This window comes from Ovis canadensis, chromosome 2 (assembly GCF_042477335.2).
Source record: "Ovis canadensis isolate MfBH-ARS-UI-01 breed Bighorn chromosome 2, ARS-UI_OviCan_v2, whole genome shotgun sequence".
Lineage (NCBI taxonomy): Eukaryota > Metazoa > Chordata > Mammalia > Artiodactyla > Bovidae > Ovis > Ovis canadensis.
Window position 1 is genome coordinate 120,118,797 of NC_091246.1, and position 20,277 is coordinate 120,139,073.

The 20,277-nt window shown below is 44.4% G+C and overlaps 1 protein-coding gene and 1 long non-coding RNA gene across 3 annotated transcripts in view; one reads left to right on the plus strand and one right to left on the minus strand.

The window, feature by feature from the left end:
• Positions 1 to 76: 76 nt before the first annotated feature.
• Positions 77 to 20,277, minus strand: part of FAM168B (family with sequence similarity 168 member B) — a 39,889-nt gene continuing 19,688 nt past the window's right edge. For both annotated transcript variants that reach the window (XM_069576861.1, XM_069576862.1), the window contains 4 exons: positions 7,153 to 7,295; positions 6,846 to 7,023; positions 4,989 to 5,114; positions 77 to 4,551 (listed from right to left, as the gene is read on the minus strand). In XM_069576861.1, the coding sequence (XP_069432962.1) occupies positions 5,002 to 5,114; positions 6,846 to 7,023; positions 7,153 to 7,295 (434 nt within the window). In that variant the 3' untranslated portion in view covers positions 77 to 4,551; positions 4,989 to 5,001. The remainder of the gene's footprint in view (positions 4,552 to 4,988; positions 5,115 to 6,845; positions 7,024 to 7,152; positions 7,296 to 20,277) is intronic.
• LOC138433737 (uncharacterized) lies at positions 4,238 to 6,094 on the plus strand. Its single transcript, XR_011254450.1, has 3 exons — positions 4,238 to 4,882; positions 5,409 to 5,707; positions 5,807 to 6,094. It is a non-coding gene; the product is annotated as an uncharacterized lncRNA (long non-coding RNA).

The window sequence follows — 20,277 nt, forward strand, 5'->3', positions numbered from 1 at the left end:
ACGCTACACCACCTCCCATCCAGGCCAAGCCACCTGGAGGCAAAACCTATAGGGAAAAGGCATGAAAATCGTAATATGCAACACAAGTCAATCTTTATTGAAAACTGCAGTATTAATACATAACAATTTACAATAAACGTGCTTTTAAGAATTTTAAATCTGAGTTCATCCACTCATCAGATTGCATAAAAAATTAAAATAGTAAGAATTTACACATAATGGAATTGGCTCAGGATGGATGTTCCATTCCTTTGTATCGATTGACACCTTAGTTCAATGCAAAGGCGGGGGGGGCGGGGAGGGGTGCCTTTAACACTGGAAGACAATGCTGACTTAAGTTTTTAAAAAGTACTAAGAGAATGGTCTAAAAAAACAGTATTCAAAAATCATTAAAAACAAAAACAAAAAAAACCCCAACCGTTTCCTAGTCAGTAACAGTGGCTCCCTTAGGTCTCTCTTGGGTGGCCATCACAGCAACCCCCCCAGGAACACAGGAGAGCTGGCCTTTTGCTAACCACTGGTCTGCACGAGGACCTATAGGAGACCTCAGGGCTCAGGAGGCCAAGTAAGACATCATCTCTCAACACCCACGTCCTGGAAGCACAGCCTTCCAGTGCTCACTGCAGGTTCCCTGCGCAGAGGTGCCAGGCTCTCCTGTCTCTGTCCCAGGTGACTGGAGGTTGGTCCTGGGGGTTCAAATAAGATCACACCAGAGGTTTTCTGTTCTTCAAGTCAATAGGGTAGGGAAAGACAAATCCTCTGAAACATCAACTCTGCAACTTTCTACCTGAAAAGATTAGACCCTCCTCTGCAGCATGTCATCTGCAGGCTCCTTTCAGAAGTTTAGGCTAAGTATTAAACAGCTTAGGAGAAAAAAACATGCCAACATTTGAAATGTGGTAGAGAGGGAGTCATGCAGGCCGCCCTTCCCCTATGCCAACCACTCCGCTCTAAAGACACACCCCCTCCTTAGAAAGCACCAAGAGAAGAGCCAGAAGCTGTCCCCCACCTCAAGCCCCACATCCTCAAGCCTGCCCTTGCATGGCCAGAGGATGTCAGACAAGGTGTCCTATCCTGTCTGGGAGATGCCCAGGCCGGCAAGAACTGGGGCGTCCAGCCATTAGCTGCCAGATAGGGAGAAGGCGGCCCAACTGGTCAGAGTAATACTGTTTCCACACGTCTACCAAGTTCAGGTGAAGAAGTCTGGGTCTCCTCCTTAGACAGCAGGCCCCAACATGGATGCATCCAGTGTCAACTATGCTCTCACCACGCTCTGGCAGGACAGCACTGCGAGATGGGCACACCCCGAGCCCCCAGACCCTCTTCCTGTGTGTGCAGTGCCAGCGCCAGAGGAGGGACAGGCACTGCGAGCGCGGTCTGGGATGCGGCACGCACTGACCAGATTCCCAGCCCGAGGCTCAGGACCGCCCGAGGCTCCTATAAACACCACATTTGCATAGCACTCAACAAACAGAGTCATGTAATGTAACTGGGAGGCCTAGTAACCAAACCAACAAAAATTTTCAGGGAAGACTCAACACAAGAGACAAAAAAGATCCTGAAGCGCCTCTGTGCTTGTTCCCATGAGTGGCCCTGGCCCTGATGCCGGCTGCACTCCTCACAGACAGCAAGCTGACGGGACCATCACTCATCGGAGAACGTCCAGTCACCTGGCCCAGATCCAAACAAGAGAAACATTATCTCCTAAACCGTAGAGGAGGGCTGTAGAACAGAATTTTTTTAAAAATACCCATGATGGTATCTGTTTACTCTCCTGTCTCAATTTCTAAAATAACTGTAATTTAGCTAAAAGACCCTCAAATTAAGAATGTCACATACAAAAAATGAAAAATTTCTCTGAATAGTCTACTATTGTGCTTAAGATATCAAATTATGCATTTTATAACAGAAGCTCTATTCCTTAATTTTACTGGAACTAAATGCTGCTACAATTACAACGTATGACAATTTTGTTACTATTCATTATGTCCAGATTCTCACCTGCTAGACACACTCTACCTTTCATATTTGATAACTGATGCCCTGATAGTTTCAAAATTGAAAAGATTTCCACACATAGGTATTCCATAATGCAGAAGTATTTGATGAAGTTTTCCAGCTCAACCTCACAAAAGGGAAGTAAGATTTTTTAGAAATTAAAAGGAGTGTAGTATTTATAAGTTGACATAAATGGGGAGAAAACACAACCCACTCTTTTTTTTCTCTTAAAAACACCATTTAACTCAGTGCTCATGAAAACACTCACCCTGTGTGTGTCTCAGACAATACTGAAGAAAGAGCCTATGTAACTTCTCATAACTTCTTCCTGAATTCAAATGACTCTAACCCTTACAGGCAGTCTGTGTGTGTGTGTGTGTGTGTGTGTGTGTGTGTGTGTGTGTGTGTGTGTGTGAGAGAGAGAGAGAGAGAGAAAGAGGGAGAGAGAGAGAAAGACTGGGACTTTTAAAGAGTTATACAAAACTCACTTACTACACTAAACTGGGGAAACCTACTTCTCTGCTACTGGATCAGTTCTGCCCCGGAACCATTAGAACATTACCAACCACCCACTGAACAGACAGAATAACCAACAGAGAGTTGAGGTGGACATGGTGTGCCTGGGGTAGACAACTACTACACACACAGACACACACACACACACACACACACACACACACACATACAAAGGTGGGTTAAGTGCTCTCCAATTTAAAGTACTTATCAGTAAACATACTATGTTACAAACAGTAGAAATAAATCTTCTGTGTACAATGATCCATGCAAAAATATCCCTAAACTTTTTATAAAATAAAATGTGAAAAAGAAAACTATGATGAATACTTACTATAGAAAATACAGTTACCAAGGCTCAGCAGTCAGTTGCCCCACTCACCAACCAGGCCTGAATGCCATCCCAGTGCCAGAGCCCTGACCAGCTGCCAGACCTGTAAGAAGAGTTAGGGTCCCCTCCCCAGCCAAGGCCCACAGCACTTGAAACGACGACGGGATGGGTGGAGCAGGGGCACCCCCACCCCCGACAGGCTGAAGAGCAACAAACCCTCCCCACCCCCAACCCCTCTGACTCCATCTGAGGACAGACAGACACACACAACCATCGATACAGGCTGGGGACATTTAAGCAAAAAAAAAAAAAAATCCTCTTGGCTTCTTATGTACAATATTCAGATTTTAAACACAAAATCCTTTCTGTAGTAACAGGCAAGCATGTTCTAACTGGCAGACACGTTTCGACGCTGCCTGGCCCTCTGCTGCCCACTGCTGTGCGCCAAGTCTCCTCAGCCACAGGAGAAATGGTCGAAGGGGTCACAGACGACAGGCCGGTCACTCCCTCACCCCCCACTCCCATCTCCACAAGCCCCTCCAAGCGGCCTCAGGACAAGTCCCCGTCAAGCTGGGCGCCTAAGGACAGCCGCAGCCCTGCCTCTCTACAGGAAACCATCAGTGTCAATCCTTTGTTCCCGTTGAACAGTTCTTAAATGTACAGCTTTCTTCGTAATGCAGCTGGTATCTTTGCCCTTCCTTGTGGGAGGGAGAACAGCAATTCCTACACATGTTTTCAGGAAACTAAAACATTTCTCAGGGGAAAAAAAATAGGGATGACTTTTCCTAAGCTAAATAAAGGAGAGGTCAATACCTCCTCCAAGTGTGGCTGTTTCTCTTCCATCCCAGGAAAATAATTTAAGCTCTACATAGGACTTTTCCAATAAAGATATAGAAAACATCATATCCATCTGTAAGTGATTTGTAACAAAAATTTAGACAGCATTGAGAGAAAACTGTTTTGCTGTTATATCACCTCACTGTACTGGCACCCTACTCTAATCTTTCATGGTAATCCCTAAGAACATCCACATCACACAGACCCCACAAGCCTAAATGGAAAGAAAGCCATTAACCTGACTGCACCCCAAGCAGTGCTGGGCCTCCCCACACTCTCCCCGTGCCTGCAACTCTCTCTCACTGTGGTCAGCGTGAAAGGAACAGATGGCTGGAAAGTCGAAGTCCACGTATCCAACTGGCAACCCACCTCAACCCCAAAGGCTGAAGAATCATCGAAGAGATCTCAGATGCTCTATGAAGAAATTCACTTTAACACTTATAACTTTAAGACTTTGCATACATTACAACAGTGCATTAGTGATACAAGTTGTAAAATACTTTTCCATTCCTTTGGATTTTGCATATGATAGTTCTGCATCAGTCACTGCAGGTAGATTGAGCAAGCTTTGTGTGTGTGTGTTTGTGTTTTAACATGCATTCAACTAGATATGATTCAGAATAGATTAACACTCCCTTTTATCGTTACAGTTAGCTAAAAAGTTGCCTGGCAGCCCACCAAACAGGATTTGCTGTAAGACGAACCCAAAGAGTCAGCTGGAGACTGAGGGCGCTGGGACCTGCTAGGCTGGCTGCAGTAGTGTTTAGCTAAGTGTCGAGAGCATTACGAAGAAAGTCCCGGTTGGAGGCAGAAGGCCTGCAGCACCAGCTGTGGAACCTCCATGATGTGACTGCACAGCTCCATCCACAAACCTGAGGGTGGGGAGAAAGATGGGCACACAGTCACACACACAGCTCCTCTGGCACCAGTGCTCTGAAAAGGAGCCATTTCAGCTGGAGGAGGAAGAAATCACTAAGACAAGAAAGGGCAACAGCGAAAGAGGTGACTGTGCCTGGTTTCTAAGAACTTCCAATTACAACTGGGATGCTACTTCCTACAGGAGGCGGGCAGGAGACCGGAGCGCAGCCCGGGTAACAGAGTGCAGGGGTGCACACAGCAAGAACTCAAATGGCTTCCTCTTCCTTCCTTTGTAGTCCCAGGAAAGACAAAACGTTAAATGTGGCACTGCCTTTGAATCATCAGGTATCAGTTTCCTTGTCACTGTTTAAATTGTCATAGATCTCCCATTCTCCACTGAAAAAATGCACTTTAGCCACAAAGCTGGGCCTGGGCTTCATTGGTCACTTACGTTTGCAGGGTGATCACCACTGAGGGGGCACATAGCTGTAGGTGGGCGTTCCTGGGGCCCGATACGTGGGCACAGTGACAGGGTGGGGAGCAACAGGAGTTGGGGAGTGGGCAGTCAGCAGGGTACCTAGAGGGAAGAGCAAGCATCTCAGTGGAGGGCAGCACTCCCCTTGCCCCAGTACCTCCAACAAAGAGAGCTCCTGCCTGACTCTCGTGGCAAGGAGAGAGGCAGAGAGGAAGCGGGGTGCCTGTGACCCACAGTGCTCTCAGAACCCGATTATATGCAAGCCAAGGCTGTGTAAACACAGCAGGCTCACAGTGACGGCATGCCTGTAGAAGCCTGTGTGCCTCCCCTTCACACAAATGCACTGAATTACTTCTGCAGGCGGGATGACAAAAACAAAACAGACATGTTCTTTAGTCTTAACAGGAAGGAGACTTGTCACGTCCCACAGTATGGCTGTGCCTTGAGGACATCATGCTCAGTGAGATAACCCAGTCACGGAAGACAGACACTGCCTGAGCCCACGCACGTGAGGTCCCTAGAAGAGTCGAATGGATGGGACGGAAAGGAGAGTGGCGGCTGCCAGGGTCTGGAGCAGAGGGAAGGGAGAGGTGTTCGATATATAGAGCTCCAGTTCTGCGAGATGAAGCCCTCCAGAGATGGGGCACACAGTGTGGTAGCACCAGCGACCCCTACACCTGGAAATGGCTGAGATGGTACTAACTAACTGGGAAGAAGGGAGGGGAGCAGGGAGGTTCCCAAACGTGCAAGCTTCTGAGTGCCTTAAGCTAAGCTTATTTTCCCTATAAATACAGGAAACTCAGCAGCCATGTGTGTCCACTTATAGCCAAGAACCACCTCACACCTCACAGCCTCACCTGGCCCCCTGCACCCTGTGGGCACCCACACCAGGGCCCGCCAACGCCTCCCTCCGTGTGCCTCGAACACTGAGTTTCTATCTGTGCCAGACTCTCCTTTGCCTCTGGGGTAAGTGTGGGAAAACCAAATAAAATCAGAGACTCTGAACAGAAACACACATGGTATCCTGAACCACATTCCTCTCTGACATTTCCCTTATGCTGAATTAAAGTCTACAAAACAAAGAGGAAACAATGTATTCTTTAAAAGTCACAGCCATGGGCAATCTAGTCACTGTGTGTACCTGGCGCCCCTGCACAGATAGCTTACATTCCGACAGGAGGTGACCTCACTCCTAGACATTTAACCAAGCCCTCAAATGCTCCAAGGTTCCATGGAGACAGGCCGGTCCAAGCCAAGGATCTCTTCTCTCTGTGGTTTATTTTCCCGACCTAGAAGCAGCCTTGGGAAATAGTCTACGTGTATGCCAAAGGATTTCTATAAGCAGCTCTTAGCTCTGTGAACACAAGACTGGCTTTCTGCAATCCATGAGAACATTCCCATTAAGACAAGCTGGCCTGTGCTAGTAGCCCACACTAAGGGGAAGGACCAGAGGGTCAGTCCCCCAGATCAGAGAATATCCTCCCTTCTGCTCAAGCTTTAACGTGCTCACCACAGGGATCTGGCCACTCCTTGTCCCTACAGCCAGGTAACTCAGTTTACCAAATTTGGAGAGGGCTAGCCAGTCATGTCTATGGAAAAGGTACTTGGCTTATGGTTCTAAATCTCACACTCAAACTCGGTTGAAGGAGAAGGGAAAAGAAAGGAGAGGAAGTAAAGAAAAAGATAACATGCCATTCCTCCCAAAGATCAGATGTCCTTTCACACAACTCTAGCAATGAAAAGTCAAAGCCAAGGGTCGGAGTCCTGGCGAGCTCTCCCTTCCCGCAGCCCGCAGGCCATCGCAGAGGCGGCGCCCCGGGGCCAAGGACTCACCCGCTGACATAGCCATGGTGGTGCCCGCCACCATGCCCATGGTGACCCCGTTGCCTCTCGGCGGAGGGATGGGAGCAGGGTACACCGTCGCTGGCATGCCGTTGGGCTGCACCACCGTGGTGTGGTGGATGACGTGAGGGGGTGCTGCATACAGGGGCTGGGTGTAGTACGTGCCTTGCTGGGGAAAGAAAAGAGACAAACGCCACAGGGGCCCACACGCTGGGTCAGAGCCCCGAGGAGCCGACCCATTCCCACACACAGTGCCCGGGAGACTCCTCTCGACACCCATAGCGCACCCCAGGCCTACCTGTGCATACGGGCTCTGCTGGGGGTAGGCACTTCGCACGGGGTACACAGCAGTCTGGTAAGGGTTGGGGGAGGAGGAATACGGTGGCACTGCCCCGCTGGTGGGGGAACAGGACACTTTGTAAGGTGTGCCAGGAGTGTAACCTGAAACAAAAATGGCCAAAGCCTTAATTCAAACCCACACATGACCAGACCCAGGGAGGCAGCAAGTGTGCAGCAAGGAGCAAGGCAGTATTCCAGTCCCGACCACAGTCATACTGGACACCGCCACTACAATCTGGCTTCATTTCTTAAACCTGATATGCAAGTATGTGGGGGGGGGGGGGGTGCGGAGGCAAGGGAGAACGTTCTACTGAGTACATATTCATACAGAACAGGAAAGAAACACCCATCTTGTCAGAATATGTATTAGCATGCCATTCCTGGAGCACAATTGGCATTAAAAGTATGTATTTCTTTTAGGCCCACCATCTATTTCTAGAAATCTGTTTAAAGAAACAAGCACATGAAAGGATGCTCAACACAGCCAGTCTTTGTTGCTACTGTCGATGTTTAGTCGCGAAGTCATGTCCGACTCTTTGCGACCCCATAAACTGTAGCCTGCCAGGCTTCTCTGCCCATGGAATTTCCCAGGCAAGTATACTGGAGTGGGTTGCCATTCCCTTTTCCAGGGGATCTTCCCAACTCAGGGATGGAACCCACATCCCCTGCTTGGCAGGCAGAATGTTTACCACTGAGGACCTGAGAAGCTCTATAACCACAACTGTCATTGTTCAATCGCTAAGTTGTGTCAGACCGAGATCCCATGGACTGGAGCCTGCAAGGCTCCTCTGTCCAGGGAAATGCAAATCAAAACCGCAATGAGGTACTGCCTCACACCTCTGAGAATGGCTATTAATAAATTAAGAACATAAAAAGCAACTGTTGGTGAAGATGTGGAGGAAAGGGAATCCTCGTACACCAGTCGGTAAGAAGGAAGACTGGTGTAGCCACTAGGAAAAGCATGGAAGTGTCTTAAAACCAGAACTACCAAATAAACCAACAATTTCACTGCTGGGTATTGTGACAAAGAAAATGAAAACACTAATTTGAAAAGATACGTGGATCCTAATTTTCACAGCAGAATTATTTACAACTGTCAAGGTATGAAAGCAACCTAAGGGTCCATCAACAGATGAAGACGTATTAAATGCACACACACACACACGCAGGCACACAGGAAGTATTACTCAACCATTAAAAAAGGATAAAATTTTGTCGTTTGCAATAGCACGGGTGGACTTGGAGGATATTATGTTTAATGAAATAAGACAGAAAGACAAACTGCATGATATTATTTACATGTGGAATCTTAATACAAACTAGCAAATATAACTGACAAAACCAGACTCATAGATACAGAACCAGTGGTTCACTGGAGAGGAAAGGGAGGAGGGGACAACAGAGCAGAAGGGGATTTCAGAGGTAAAAACTATTATGTCTAAAACAATCTACAAGGAAACACACAGCGAATATACCCAATATTTTACAGCAACTAGAACTGGAATATGACCTTTAAAAATGGTGAATTAATTTTCAATTAAAAAAGAAATAAGCATAGATTTAAACAAAGTCTCAACGGTAAGCATGCTCATCCCCAGCATTGTTAACTGCAGCAAAAATAAAAGGAAAAACTTGTCAAACAGTAGGGTTATGGTAAAGACTCCTGGGTCTAAGGTAGCAGTTGAACACATACACTTGCCTTTGTCCCCACCCAAAATTACAATAAAGCAGGTTAATAAATAAAAAGACATAAAGGCACGAAGATAAGAAAGGAAGAAAAGACATTTGGAACCTAAAAATCTTAGAACCTTTAAGAAGCAGAAATGGAAGATGACTTAGCAAACTCAAAAAAGCTACACTTTTAGCCAGCAGTGAAGAGGGGCAAGCAGCAGCCTGACAACAGAAAAGCCCCGTCCCCAAGACCTAGATCCCCTGGAGGAGGGCATGGCAACCCACTCCAGGATTCTTGCCTGGAGAATCCCCATGGAGACAGGAGCCAGGTGGGCTACAGTCCAAGGGGTTGCAAAGAATCAGACACAGCTGAGCGACTAAGCATGCACACACGCACACGCGCACATGCACACACAAGACCTAATCAGCACCTGTTTCCAGGAAGTGATGAAGGACCACTATCTGGAAGAGTGGTTGAGAATCTATCTGGTAAGCTGTAAACCGCCTGGCTCCCCTTCCTAACTCCCCATCCCAGGAGAGAACAGTTTTTCTCCAGGAAGGGTCTCTGAGCTTTTACATTCACAGCAAATTTATTCCTACAGACTAAGTCCAACAAAGCTAGTAGAGGTAATGGAATTCCAGTTGAGCTAATTCCAATCCTAAAAGATGATGCTGTAAAAGTGCTGCACTCAATAGGCCAGCAAATTTGGGAAACTCCACACTGGCCACAGGACTGGAAAAAGTCAGTTTTCATTCCAATCCCAAAGAAAGACAATGCCGAAGATTGCCCAAACTACCGCACAATTGCACTCATCTCACACGCCAGCAAAGTAATACTCAAAATTCTCCAAGCCAGCCTTCAACAGCACGTGAACCATGAATTTCCAGATGTTCAAGCTGGATTTAGAAAAGGCAGAGAAACCAGACATCAAATTGCCAACATCCGCTAGATCATCAAAAGAGCAAGAGAGTTCCAGGAAAACATCTACTTCTGCCCTATTGACTACGCCAAAGCTTTTGACTGTGTGAATCACAATAAACTGTGGAAAAATCTTAGAGACGCGAATACCAGACCACCTAACCTGCCTCCTAAGAAATCTGTATGCAGGTCAAGAAGTAACAGTTATAACTGGACATGGAACAACAGAATGGTTCTAAATCGGGAAAGGAGTACGTCAAGGCTCTATATTGTACTCTGCTTATATCTTATATGCATAAATGCTTATATGCAGAGTATATCGTGAGAAATACTGGACTGGATGAAACACAAGCTGGAATCAAGAATACCATGAGAAATACCTCAGACATGCAGATGGCACCACCCTTATGGCAGAAAGTGAAGAAGAACTAAAGAGCCTCTTGATGAAAGTGAAAGAGGAGAGTGAAAAAGTTGGCTTAAAACTCAACATTCAGAAAACTAAGATCAAGGCATCTGGTCCCATCACTACATGGCAAATAGAGAGGGAAACAGTGGAAACAGTGTCAGACTTTATTTTGGGGGGCTCCAAAATCACTGCAGATGGTGACTGCAGCCATGACATTAAAAGACACTTGCTCCTTGGATGAAAAGTTATGACCAACCTAGACAGCATATTAAAAAGCAGAGACATTACTTTGCCATCAAAGGTCCATCTAGGCAAGGCTATGGTTTTTCCAGTAGTCCTGTATGGATGTGAGAGTTGGACAATAAAGAAAGCTGAGCGCCGAAGAACTGATGCTTTTGAAGTGTGGTGCTGGAGAAGCCTCTTAAGAGTCCCTTGGACTGCAAGGAAATCCAACCCGTCCATCCTAAAGAAAATCAGCCCTGAATATTCACTGGAAGGACTGACACTGAAGCTGAAGCTCCAATACTTTGGCCACCTGATGCGAAGAACTGACTCACTGGAAAAGACCCTGATACTGGGAAAGATTGAAAGCAGGAGGAGAAGGGGATGACAGAGAATGAGATGGTTGGATGGCATCACTGACTCGATGGACATGAATCTGAGCAAGCTCCGGGGGTTGGTGATAGACAGGGAAGCCTGGCGTGCTGCAGTCCATGGGTCACAAAGAGTCGGACACGACTGAGCGACTGAACTGAACTGAAGCCCATCAGCAAACTGTGGTACAACCAAACAACAAAATACTACTCAACAATCAAAGAGGTAGAAGTACTGGTACACATGTTAATTACATGGGATAGATCTCAAAAAACGAAAATACGCAAAAGTCAGACACAGTAACACATGACATGATACTCCAAGAAAGATCAACATAATCTACACAGAAAACCAATTAGAGGTACCCAGGGATCAGAGGGCATGAGGGCACCTTTCATGGGAACAAAGTCACTCAACTGCGGTGCTGTTACACATCTGTATACAACCTGTATACATGTCTAAACACACCACACTTTGCACTTTTAAGGATGGCTCATCTGCAAATTATATCTCAATAAAAGTGCTTTCAAAAGAGTCTGAGAAACCATTTCTCATTCACTAAAATATAGCCACTACCTTCTGCTGTTTTTCAGGCAACTTTATAAATTCCATTTTCCCAAAGCCTTTTACCTTTCTCAGCAAAGAACTGTCCCAGGTACCTTTTACAGTCTTTCAGGGAACTGAAATTTTTTCAAATAAGAGAATTTTGTAAAGACCAAAATAAATGGAAATCCAAAGGCGTAATGTCTGGTGTATACGGCGGATGAACTAGCACTTCCCAGTCAAGCTGTAACAATTTGTGCCTGGTCATCAGAGAAACATGGTCTTGCATTATCCTGATGGAAGATTATGCATTTTCTGTGGCCTAATTCTGGACACTTTTTTGTCAAGTGCTGCTTTCAGTTGGTCTAACTGGGAGCAGTACTTGTTGGAATTGTTTGGTTTTCCAAAAGGAGTCCATAACAGAGGACTCCCTTCCAATCCCACCATACACAGAACATCAGCTTCTTTGGATGAAGACCGGCCTTTGGTATAGGGTTGGTGATGGTTCATTTCACTTGCCCCAGTCTCTTCCGTTCCACATTATTGTACAGTATCCACGTTTTATCGCCCATCACAATTGTTTTTAAAACAAGACAGAATGTTTTCATTATGTTTAAGTAGAGAATCACATGTGGAAATACAGTCAAGAGGTTTTTTATCCTAACTTATGTGGGACCCAAATGTCAAAGAGATGAACATAACCAAGCTGGTGCAAATGATTGTCAGTGCTTGCTTCAGACATGTTGGCTGCCTCCTGAGTAGTACAATGTTCATTGTTCTCAATATCTCAATTTGACTGCTATCAACTTCAACTGTTAAACCCGGCCGTAGAGCACTGTCCAGCAAGAAATCACCCTGATATCTCACAAACCACTTCTGACACATTCGATCCGTCACGGCACCTTTTCCATATACTGCACAAGTCTTTTCTTGCACTTCAGTTGCATTTTTACCTTTCTCGAAATAATGAAACATGATATAACAAAAATGTTGTTTTCTACCATCTTCAATAATAAAATGGCTACGGAAAAATTCACCAATTTTTATAAGATTCTTAAAAAGCGTATGCTGATATGATAGCTGTCACAATACAATCTAACAAAACTGTTTTGAATGAAGTTAAAAACTAAGTGCTCCCAGAACTTGCCTTATGGGCGGGGGAGGGGGGGCAGGGGGAGCTTTTTGGCTAACCCAGTATTTTGAAATTCACTAAATATGATGTAAGTAAAAACAATGCCAAAATTTGAAGACACCAAAATGTAATACCAATTCTGGGCTAAAAGAGAGTAGAATAAACAGACTTTCAGGGTTTGGAAATGCAACTTTAAAGACAAGAGCAGTTAAGTCCCTCTCTCTAGCTGCTCATCTACCAGTATTTAAGAGAGACAGAAAAGGAAAGTGATGGTTTCACAGGTATAGATATGTAAAAATCCATCACACTGAAGCTTTAAATATGTGTACTTAACTGTACACCAATTACACCACAATAAGGTAGCAAAACATTTTCTTTAATTATAAAGAAAAAGGTAACTACAAAGCCACCAACTTCTAACCATGCACTGACACTCCCAGGAGATGGCTCAGTAACAGCTCCTAATCAGAGACGGAAATGAGACACTGGTGCCTGGGGGGCACACTCATGACCAGTCACAGTGACGGAAGCACTGTATCAGGGCAGAGTGGCTCTTCATCACCAACATCAGCTGCCATGCTCAGGGCCAACAGGGCCCACCAGAGAAGGCCCAGCCCTCTTGACAAGGTGCCGCCTTCAGGGGGAAAGCACAGGGAAAGAGAACACGCCCAGGGCAGCGCTGACACAGTCCTGCAGACAGGAGGAGGAGCAGGCAGTCTCAGGAATGGAAGGCTGCGGACGAAGGCAAAGTATGTCTGGACAGCTTCCTCTTCCCAGAACTAACCTCTCCTTCCCACTTCTCAAAACCATGCAGCAGTCGCGTCCTTGAGGTAGTAACTCACAGAACACTGCTAAATGCGGTCCCAATGGCCTGAATTAAGAGACCCTCACAGGAGTCACTAAACTTACATCTGACCAAAAGGATACCAGTTTTTTTATAAAAATGTCAATCAAAACAGTCACAAAATTGCATATTTTCAGAACTGCTAAGACTTCAAACTTGAAAATCACATTCTCTGGGGCTAGCCAGTTTTCACAGGTTGAAAAGAACCAGCAAGGGCCCCCTTCTTCACTGTACAATTAAAAAATATCTGTGACACAGATGTAACAACTGGACATATAAACACTGACTGTAGTATTTGATACTATTCAAGAATTACTGTTATGTTATATTTTAGGTGTGGTGATACATACTTTAAATTCATCATTTAAAGATAATACTGTAAAACTGATGAATATGACGTCTTGACATTGGCTTCAAATAACACAGGGGAAACTGATGGGAATACAGATGGAAAAAAAAAAAATCACCTAGAAGCTATTAACTGCTAAGGCCAGGGCATGGGCAGGTGGACCCCATACTGCTGTGTACTTGGGTATATTGTAACTGCTGAGGCTCAGGGTGCGGGTAAGCGGACATCATACTGCTGTGTACTTATGTATTTTTGTATTAGAAATTTTTCACAATAAAAGGTTTTTCAAAGTGTTTTACAAAGGTGAAGTAAACTTATGGATTAAAATACACGAGACATAATGAATTCAACTTTTTAAACAAATTCAACATGTAAAGTTTGAATAGATCTTGTTTCCTTTTTTTTTTTTTAATTTTTGGGACAACTGTGCAAATTGAAATATGAGCTATCAAATAACTGAGAGAATTACAGCTTCTAAGTATGATAACTACTGTGGTCATGCAATGGAATGTCTTCATTATGTTAAGGGCCATACCGAGGGACAAAAGCCTAAAAGACTGTAACTCTGGTCTGGTTCGGAACACACACACACTCTCTCTCTTATACAGTAGGTAAAGCACGCGTGGCGGAACAGTGACTGATGAGTCTCAGTGCTGGTATTACGGATTCACTATATTGTTCACTCCATTATTCTGTATATTTGAAAACGTTCTGTAGGAAAATAAAGTGAAAAAAATAATGCCTTCAGACGGTGGCACACAGCCGAGAGAGGATCTAAGAAAACGCCCCAGGAGACAACAGTCCTGCAGGAGCTGAAGGGACAAGGAAGGAGCAAGCAGAGGCCCACCACTACTAGGAACAAACACGGAAGGTTGCTGAGCCCTTAAGGCGGCCGTGATTTCGGACGGCATGGTCTTCAGCAATCTGTTCTGAAAAATAACCTGATCGGATTATTATTATCTGCTATATTATTATCTGATCTACAAAAGCAAATAAAGGTAAAATATGCCAATGGTCAATACATACAGCCAATGTTCTATAGAAAGGCACAGCTCTACAGGACAAACTATTTCATAAACAGAACAGAAAACGGAGAAACTGTCTGAGGAAGTGAAAACATACAAGTAACATGTCCATGACCTGAGAGAAAAATCAGGAGAAAAGAGCCTCTAGAAAAACTATTCAATATTCAATACTGAATATTCAAAGTTCAATATTCCTAATAAGAAAGTCCATGACCATTTTGTCACTATTCTAACTTCAGCAAGAGCCTGAAGCTTGGACTGAAGAGAAAAAGGAAGCTGTCCACCTAAATAAGCCTCAAGGACATAGTATAAAGCCAAGTTAGGAAGATCTAAGTACACACCCCTCCAGAGTCTGAGCCCTCTGACTCTGAAGGACTCTTTTGCCCCACCACACCCACTGAAAAAAGGTGAAGTCCTTTATTTACCACAATCAACAACAGGCCAACAGAAGATGTCAAGCTTTTTTTTAAGAGACGCTAGAGGCCTACTGGAGAAGGCAATGGCAACCCACTCCAGTACTCTTGCCTGGCAAATCCCATGGACGGAGGAGCCTGGTAGGCTGCAGTCCATGGGGTTGCTAGGAATCGAATACGACTGAGCGACTTCACTTTCACTTTTCACTTTCATGCATTGGAGAAGGAAATGGCAACCCACTCCAGTGTTCTTGCCTGGAGAATCCCAGGGATGGGGGAGCCTGGTGGACTGCCGTCTGTGGGGTCACACAGAATCGGACACAACTGAAGCGACTTAGCAGCAGCAGCAGAGGCCTCCTGTGGCAGAGGTCCATCCAGCTGGCCTGAGGTCTCTTAATCACCTGAAGTGTCCTTTTTAACACCTGCCTCATATGTACATTTTACTGAAGATAAAAAGATGACTAATGATGTACTTAAAATGTACACATCTCATACGTGTATATTTCACCTAAAATCAAAACCTAAAAGAACTGTAAACAAATACAAACAATATGCACACTGAAATAAATAGGGGAAAGTGTTATCAACGTTCACAGCTTACTTCAAAACACATGAAAAAACAAGGCACACTTTAGGATGGACGGAGTAAAATGTTTAATTTTTAAAGTTGATTTTAAAGTTTAACTGTAGAACTCTGACAGTCCATTTATCGATGTTCACTGAGTTTCTTCCAGCTTCTCTGTATATTGGAAAAACAGTCACCCACTATTTCTGCTAATTATAACAACAATTTCTAATATATATATTATCCTACTGCTTATTCTTATAACTGTGAACTATGTCCTAAACTTGGAAATTGATTTTGGCTTTTCGTATGGGCACAAATATTACATCACTTTCTATCCAACACTGAAGACAAATCAATTTCAAGGGAGGCAAATGTGAATCAATTTCAAGGGATGCAAACTTGTCTCTCAGTCAATTAAAAATCAGATGTGTGTAGACACATTCCTTTTTCTTTTATATAGCACTAGATTCATTGTATCACAACAAACAACCTCAACAGGAGTCTTACAAACTTAAAATCAAAAAATACAAACAAAAGCATATACATCTCATAATATCAAAAACAGACAAAGCTTTTGTGAAATAATTTTTAGATGTGCCAATGATTCATAATGCAAAACCAAATACATTCATTGCTTGGTCTTTCAAAAACAGTTAACGGCTTTCCACATGCTCCTTTCCTAGAGGTCATTCATAAGGACTCTCAGGAAACACACACTGCCACGGGCTGCCCTCTCTGGGCAGAACTCACGCACAGACAGGGCCATAGCTCTCCAACTGTGAACTCTGAGGGGCAGAAGCTTTTCACTTGGAAACAGATCATTTTTCCCCCAAAGTACTGCATACCACACAGATTTCATATAATAACTTTCCAAGTGTACGACATTTACTTAGGAAATATGGAAATTCAGAAACATATAGAACATGTGAAGAGGATAAACCTGCACCAAACACAGCATCATGAAATTTCAGAACCCGGAGACAGAGCACCAAAGATAAGCCCAGCTCAGCCAACCAAGCATCAGAAAGATACTGGGTCTTCCTGGGAGTCCAGTGGTTAAGAATCCACCTGCCAATGCAGGGGTCAGGGGTTCAATCCCTGGTCCAGGAAGATCCCACATGCAGAGCAACGGCCCTAGCGCCGAATGCTGCAACTGCTGAAGCCACAACCTACAGTCTGTGCTCCACAGGAGCACCCACTGAAATGAGGGCCCTGCGCACCACCGTGAAGAGCAGCCCCTGCTCGCTGCAACCAGAGAAACCCGTGTGCACCAACAAAGACCAAGCGCAGCCAATAGATACATAAAATGTTCTTCAAAAGGTAATGGCATTCTTAATGGCAACAACAAAACTGGCAAATAATTCAGCGATGTTCCCAAAATTCTAAGGGGAAATAACTGTTAGCCTAGAATTCTATATCCAGACAAACTAACCATGAACTGTGAGTACGGAACAAATTGTTTTCAGACATGAAAAATCTTAAAACTATGATTTTCTAATATTCTCCTGAGAGATTACTGAGCAAAGATCCTCCACTAACACCAAGGAATAAACTAAAAAAGTAGACAAAGAATCACGTGGAAGGGAAGAGGCGCGAACTCCCTGGGATGATGGAGGAGAAAGACCCAGCGTAAGCCCCAGAAGACAAGCAGCCAAGGCCAGAAGATGAGAGAAGGTTTCAAAAAGACATCACCAAGAGGGGAAAACACGAACACCTTACATGGTCTAAAAAGCTAAGAAGAGATTCCACACCTGGGCGGAAGCTGAGGGTTGAATTAACTATGCAGTCACAGAAATCTAATAAAGGACACTAGGCCCAGGGAAGAAGCAAGCAACTGCAGGAGAAAGCAGCCACACGTTCACAGCAGTGTGCACCCTGACACGGTCACCGCAGCAGAGAGAGGGCGGGAGCACCTCTCCAGCTGCAGTGCACACAGGCTTCTCACTGCAGCAGCCTCTCCTGCTGCAGTGCACAGGCTCCAGGGTGCTTGGGCTTCAGCAGTTGCAATATGTGGCTCAGGAGTTACTGTTCCCAGGCCCCAGGGCACAGGCTCAGCAGCTGTGGCGCACGGGCTTAGCTGCTTCACAGCATGTGGGGTGTTCCTAGACCAGGGATCAAACCCACATTCTCCTGCACTGGGAGGTGGACTCTTCACCGAGTCACCAGGGAAGCCCTATCCATTTTAAATACAGCAATGTGTACGTGTCCATCCCAAACTCCCTAACTACCCCTCCCCCACAACAACCGTAAGTTCAAAGTGAACCTTAATTTTTAACAAATCTGGGATCTTACTTCATGGACACAATTCTGAGTTTAAAAAGAAAAAAAGCAGCATATCATAAAGCATTTTCACTTATTTAATATCCCTCTCAAACAAATAGTAAAACCAGTTAAACACTGAAATAAACCAACAGTTTAATCAAATCATTACTTTACCAGGTAGATTTGCACTTACACATAACTATTTGCATGCCTATCTCAATTTTAAGCTTCTTTCTATTATACTGCCCAACTGTTCTCCAAACATGTTTCCCTAATTTATCCACCACCAAGCCATGCACGGAAGCAATCACAGAAGCCTTTGCATCACTCTTAGCAATGTTTCCATCTTGTAAAAAGACATTGTCAATGTAGTACCTAAATCACCTCTTACACAGCGCTTACCACAAAAAACTGAATGTTTTCTTGATGATCAATGCAGATATGATGTTAGTTACAGATACTGCTGGCTGTCAATGGGAGTAGAAAAGAATCCTGAACGTGTGCCTGAATGTGCCTTGCGAGTACAATTGCATGCTTGCGGCTGGAATCCTCAAGTAACATAGCTGAGGAGATGTAATGAGTCATTAAATACATGCCAAAAATGAAACGTCTTTCCCAGGAGTGACACAGTCAGGATTTGCGCCACATCTTGCTAACACAACAGCCTGAACACTTCCCAATATATTGTTCTGATTCCAAAACCAGACATTCCTCTCCGGATGCACATGCAGTCAGCTTACTATGCCTGTTCATGAGAATGCAACTAATATCACCCTCATCTCCAGATTCTGAGTAATGCAATCTTTCAGCAAAAGATACGACGTCTCATCGTTAAGGTTCTCTAAACCCTCCCTATGTCACACTTCTAAGAACTAAGACATAAACAGTGTTAGGGCTTCAAAAGTGCTTTAAAGGCCACATACACATACACATTCCATATACTACACATCAGCTTTGTCTGAAAATCTGGTGGTGAGAGAACCAGAAGATTGAGAAAGCAGCAGAAATGGAGAAAATTTTTAATTGTTTTACAGTGACAAATTTTGACTTAATCAACAGATAAGAAAAAAGGCCCACTAAAAAAGGAAATTTAAAAATTCAAGTTATAAAAATACTGACAGGATCTCAGAAAAAGAAGGGACACAGCTGTAGCTCAGACTCCAGTCAGGTGGCTAAAAGCACTCAACAGGACACTGGTGGGGCTTTCAAAGTACCATTTATTTTTTTTGCAAATTTTACATACATCTTGATTCCCAGCATCTCCTAACAATCTGAAGATCTGGCAATGCTGGGCCAGCAGCGCGGCAGTCAACAGCCATCCAGCACTCAGCAGGGGACACCCGTTCAAAGGCAGGTCCTCTCGGCAGCCACCACGCCCACTGCGCCCACTACTCCCCCCTTGCAGGCCCCAGCTTCTGGGTTAGAGGAACAGCTTAAGAGCAGTCTTGGGAAAGAAAGGACCCAGTTCTCTACAAGAGGGAAGAGGAATGGCAGCTGGTCCACAGGCTGGCAAGAGGAGAAAGCTATCAGACAGCAGTACCTGCCCTCTACACACCAAACCTCCTCCTCGGGGGAGCACTTCATACCTGCAGGCCAAGCAAAGGAGCTTGACCAGCCGCAAATGAACCTGAGGCTCTTTCTGTGAAAGGTAAGAAAAAACTGGAAGCTTCTAGTACATTTTTACATTGACTTGTACCGCACAGAAAATGAGTACAAGTGAGCTACACTGGAGAATTCTAGAACAATGACATGTTCTGGAGGTCTGCAGCATGATCACATATAGCAGAAAAACGAGTACTTATGCAAAACATAACTTCAATTCATTCGTACCACCATCTAGAAACATCAGCCTAAAACGGGCCATATATCTAGAAGTAAAACCTAAAACTGTAAAACTTCTAGAAGAAAACTGTTGTGATGTTGGGTTAGGCAAAGATGTCTTAGAAATGATACCAAAATCATGATCCATGAAAGAACAAAATGATAAACTGAACTTCATTGAATTTTAAACCTCCTGCTCTTTTAAAGACGATGTTGAGACTGAAAAGAGCCACAGACTATGAAAAAATATTCGCAAATCATGTATCTGATAAAGACCTCTCAAACCCAATAATAAGAAAACAAACTTAAAAACAGACAGGCAGAAAAAGATGTACACAGTTAACCAAAGTCAAATGGCAAACAGGCACATGAATCAAGGTTTAACATTATTAGTTATTAGATAAGTTCAAGTTAAAACTACATTAACATATCACTACATATTCACTAGCATGTCTAAAATTAAAAAGAATGACTACCAAGTATTGGCAGAGATATAAAGGAATTTGAACTCTCCTTCACTGCTGGTGGCAGCATACA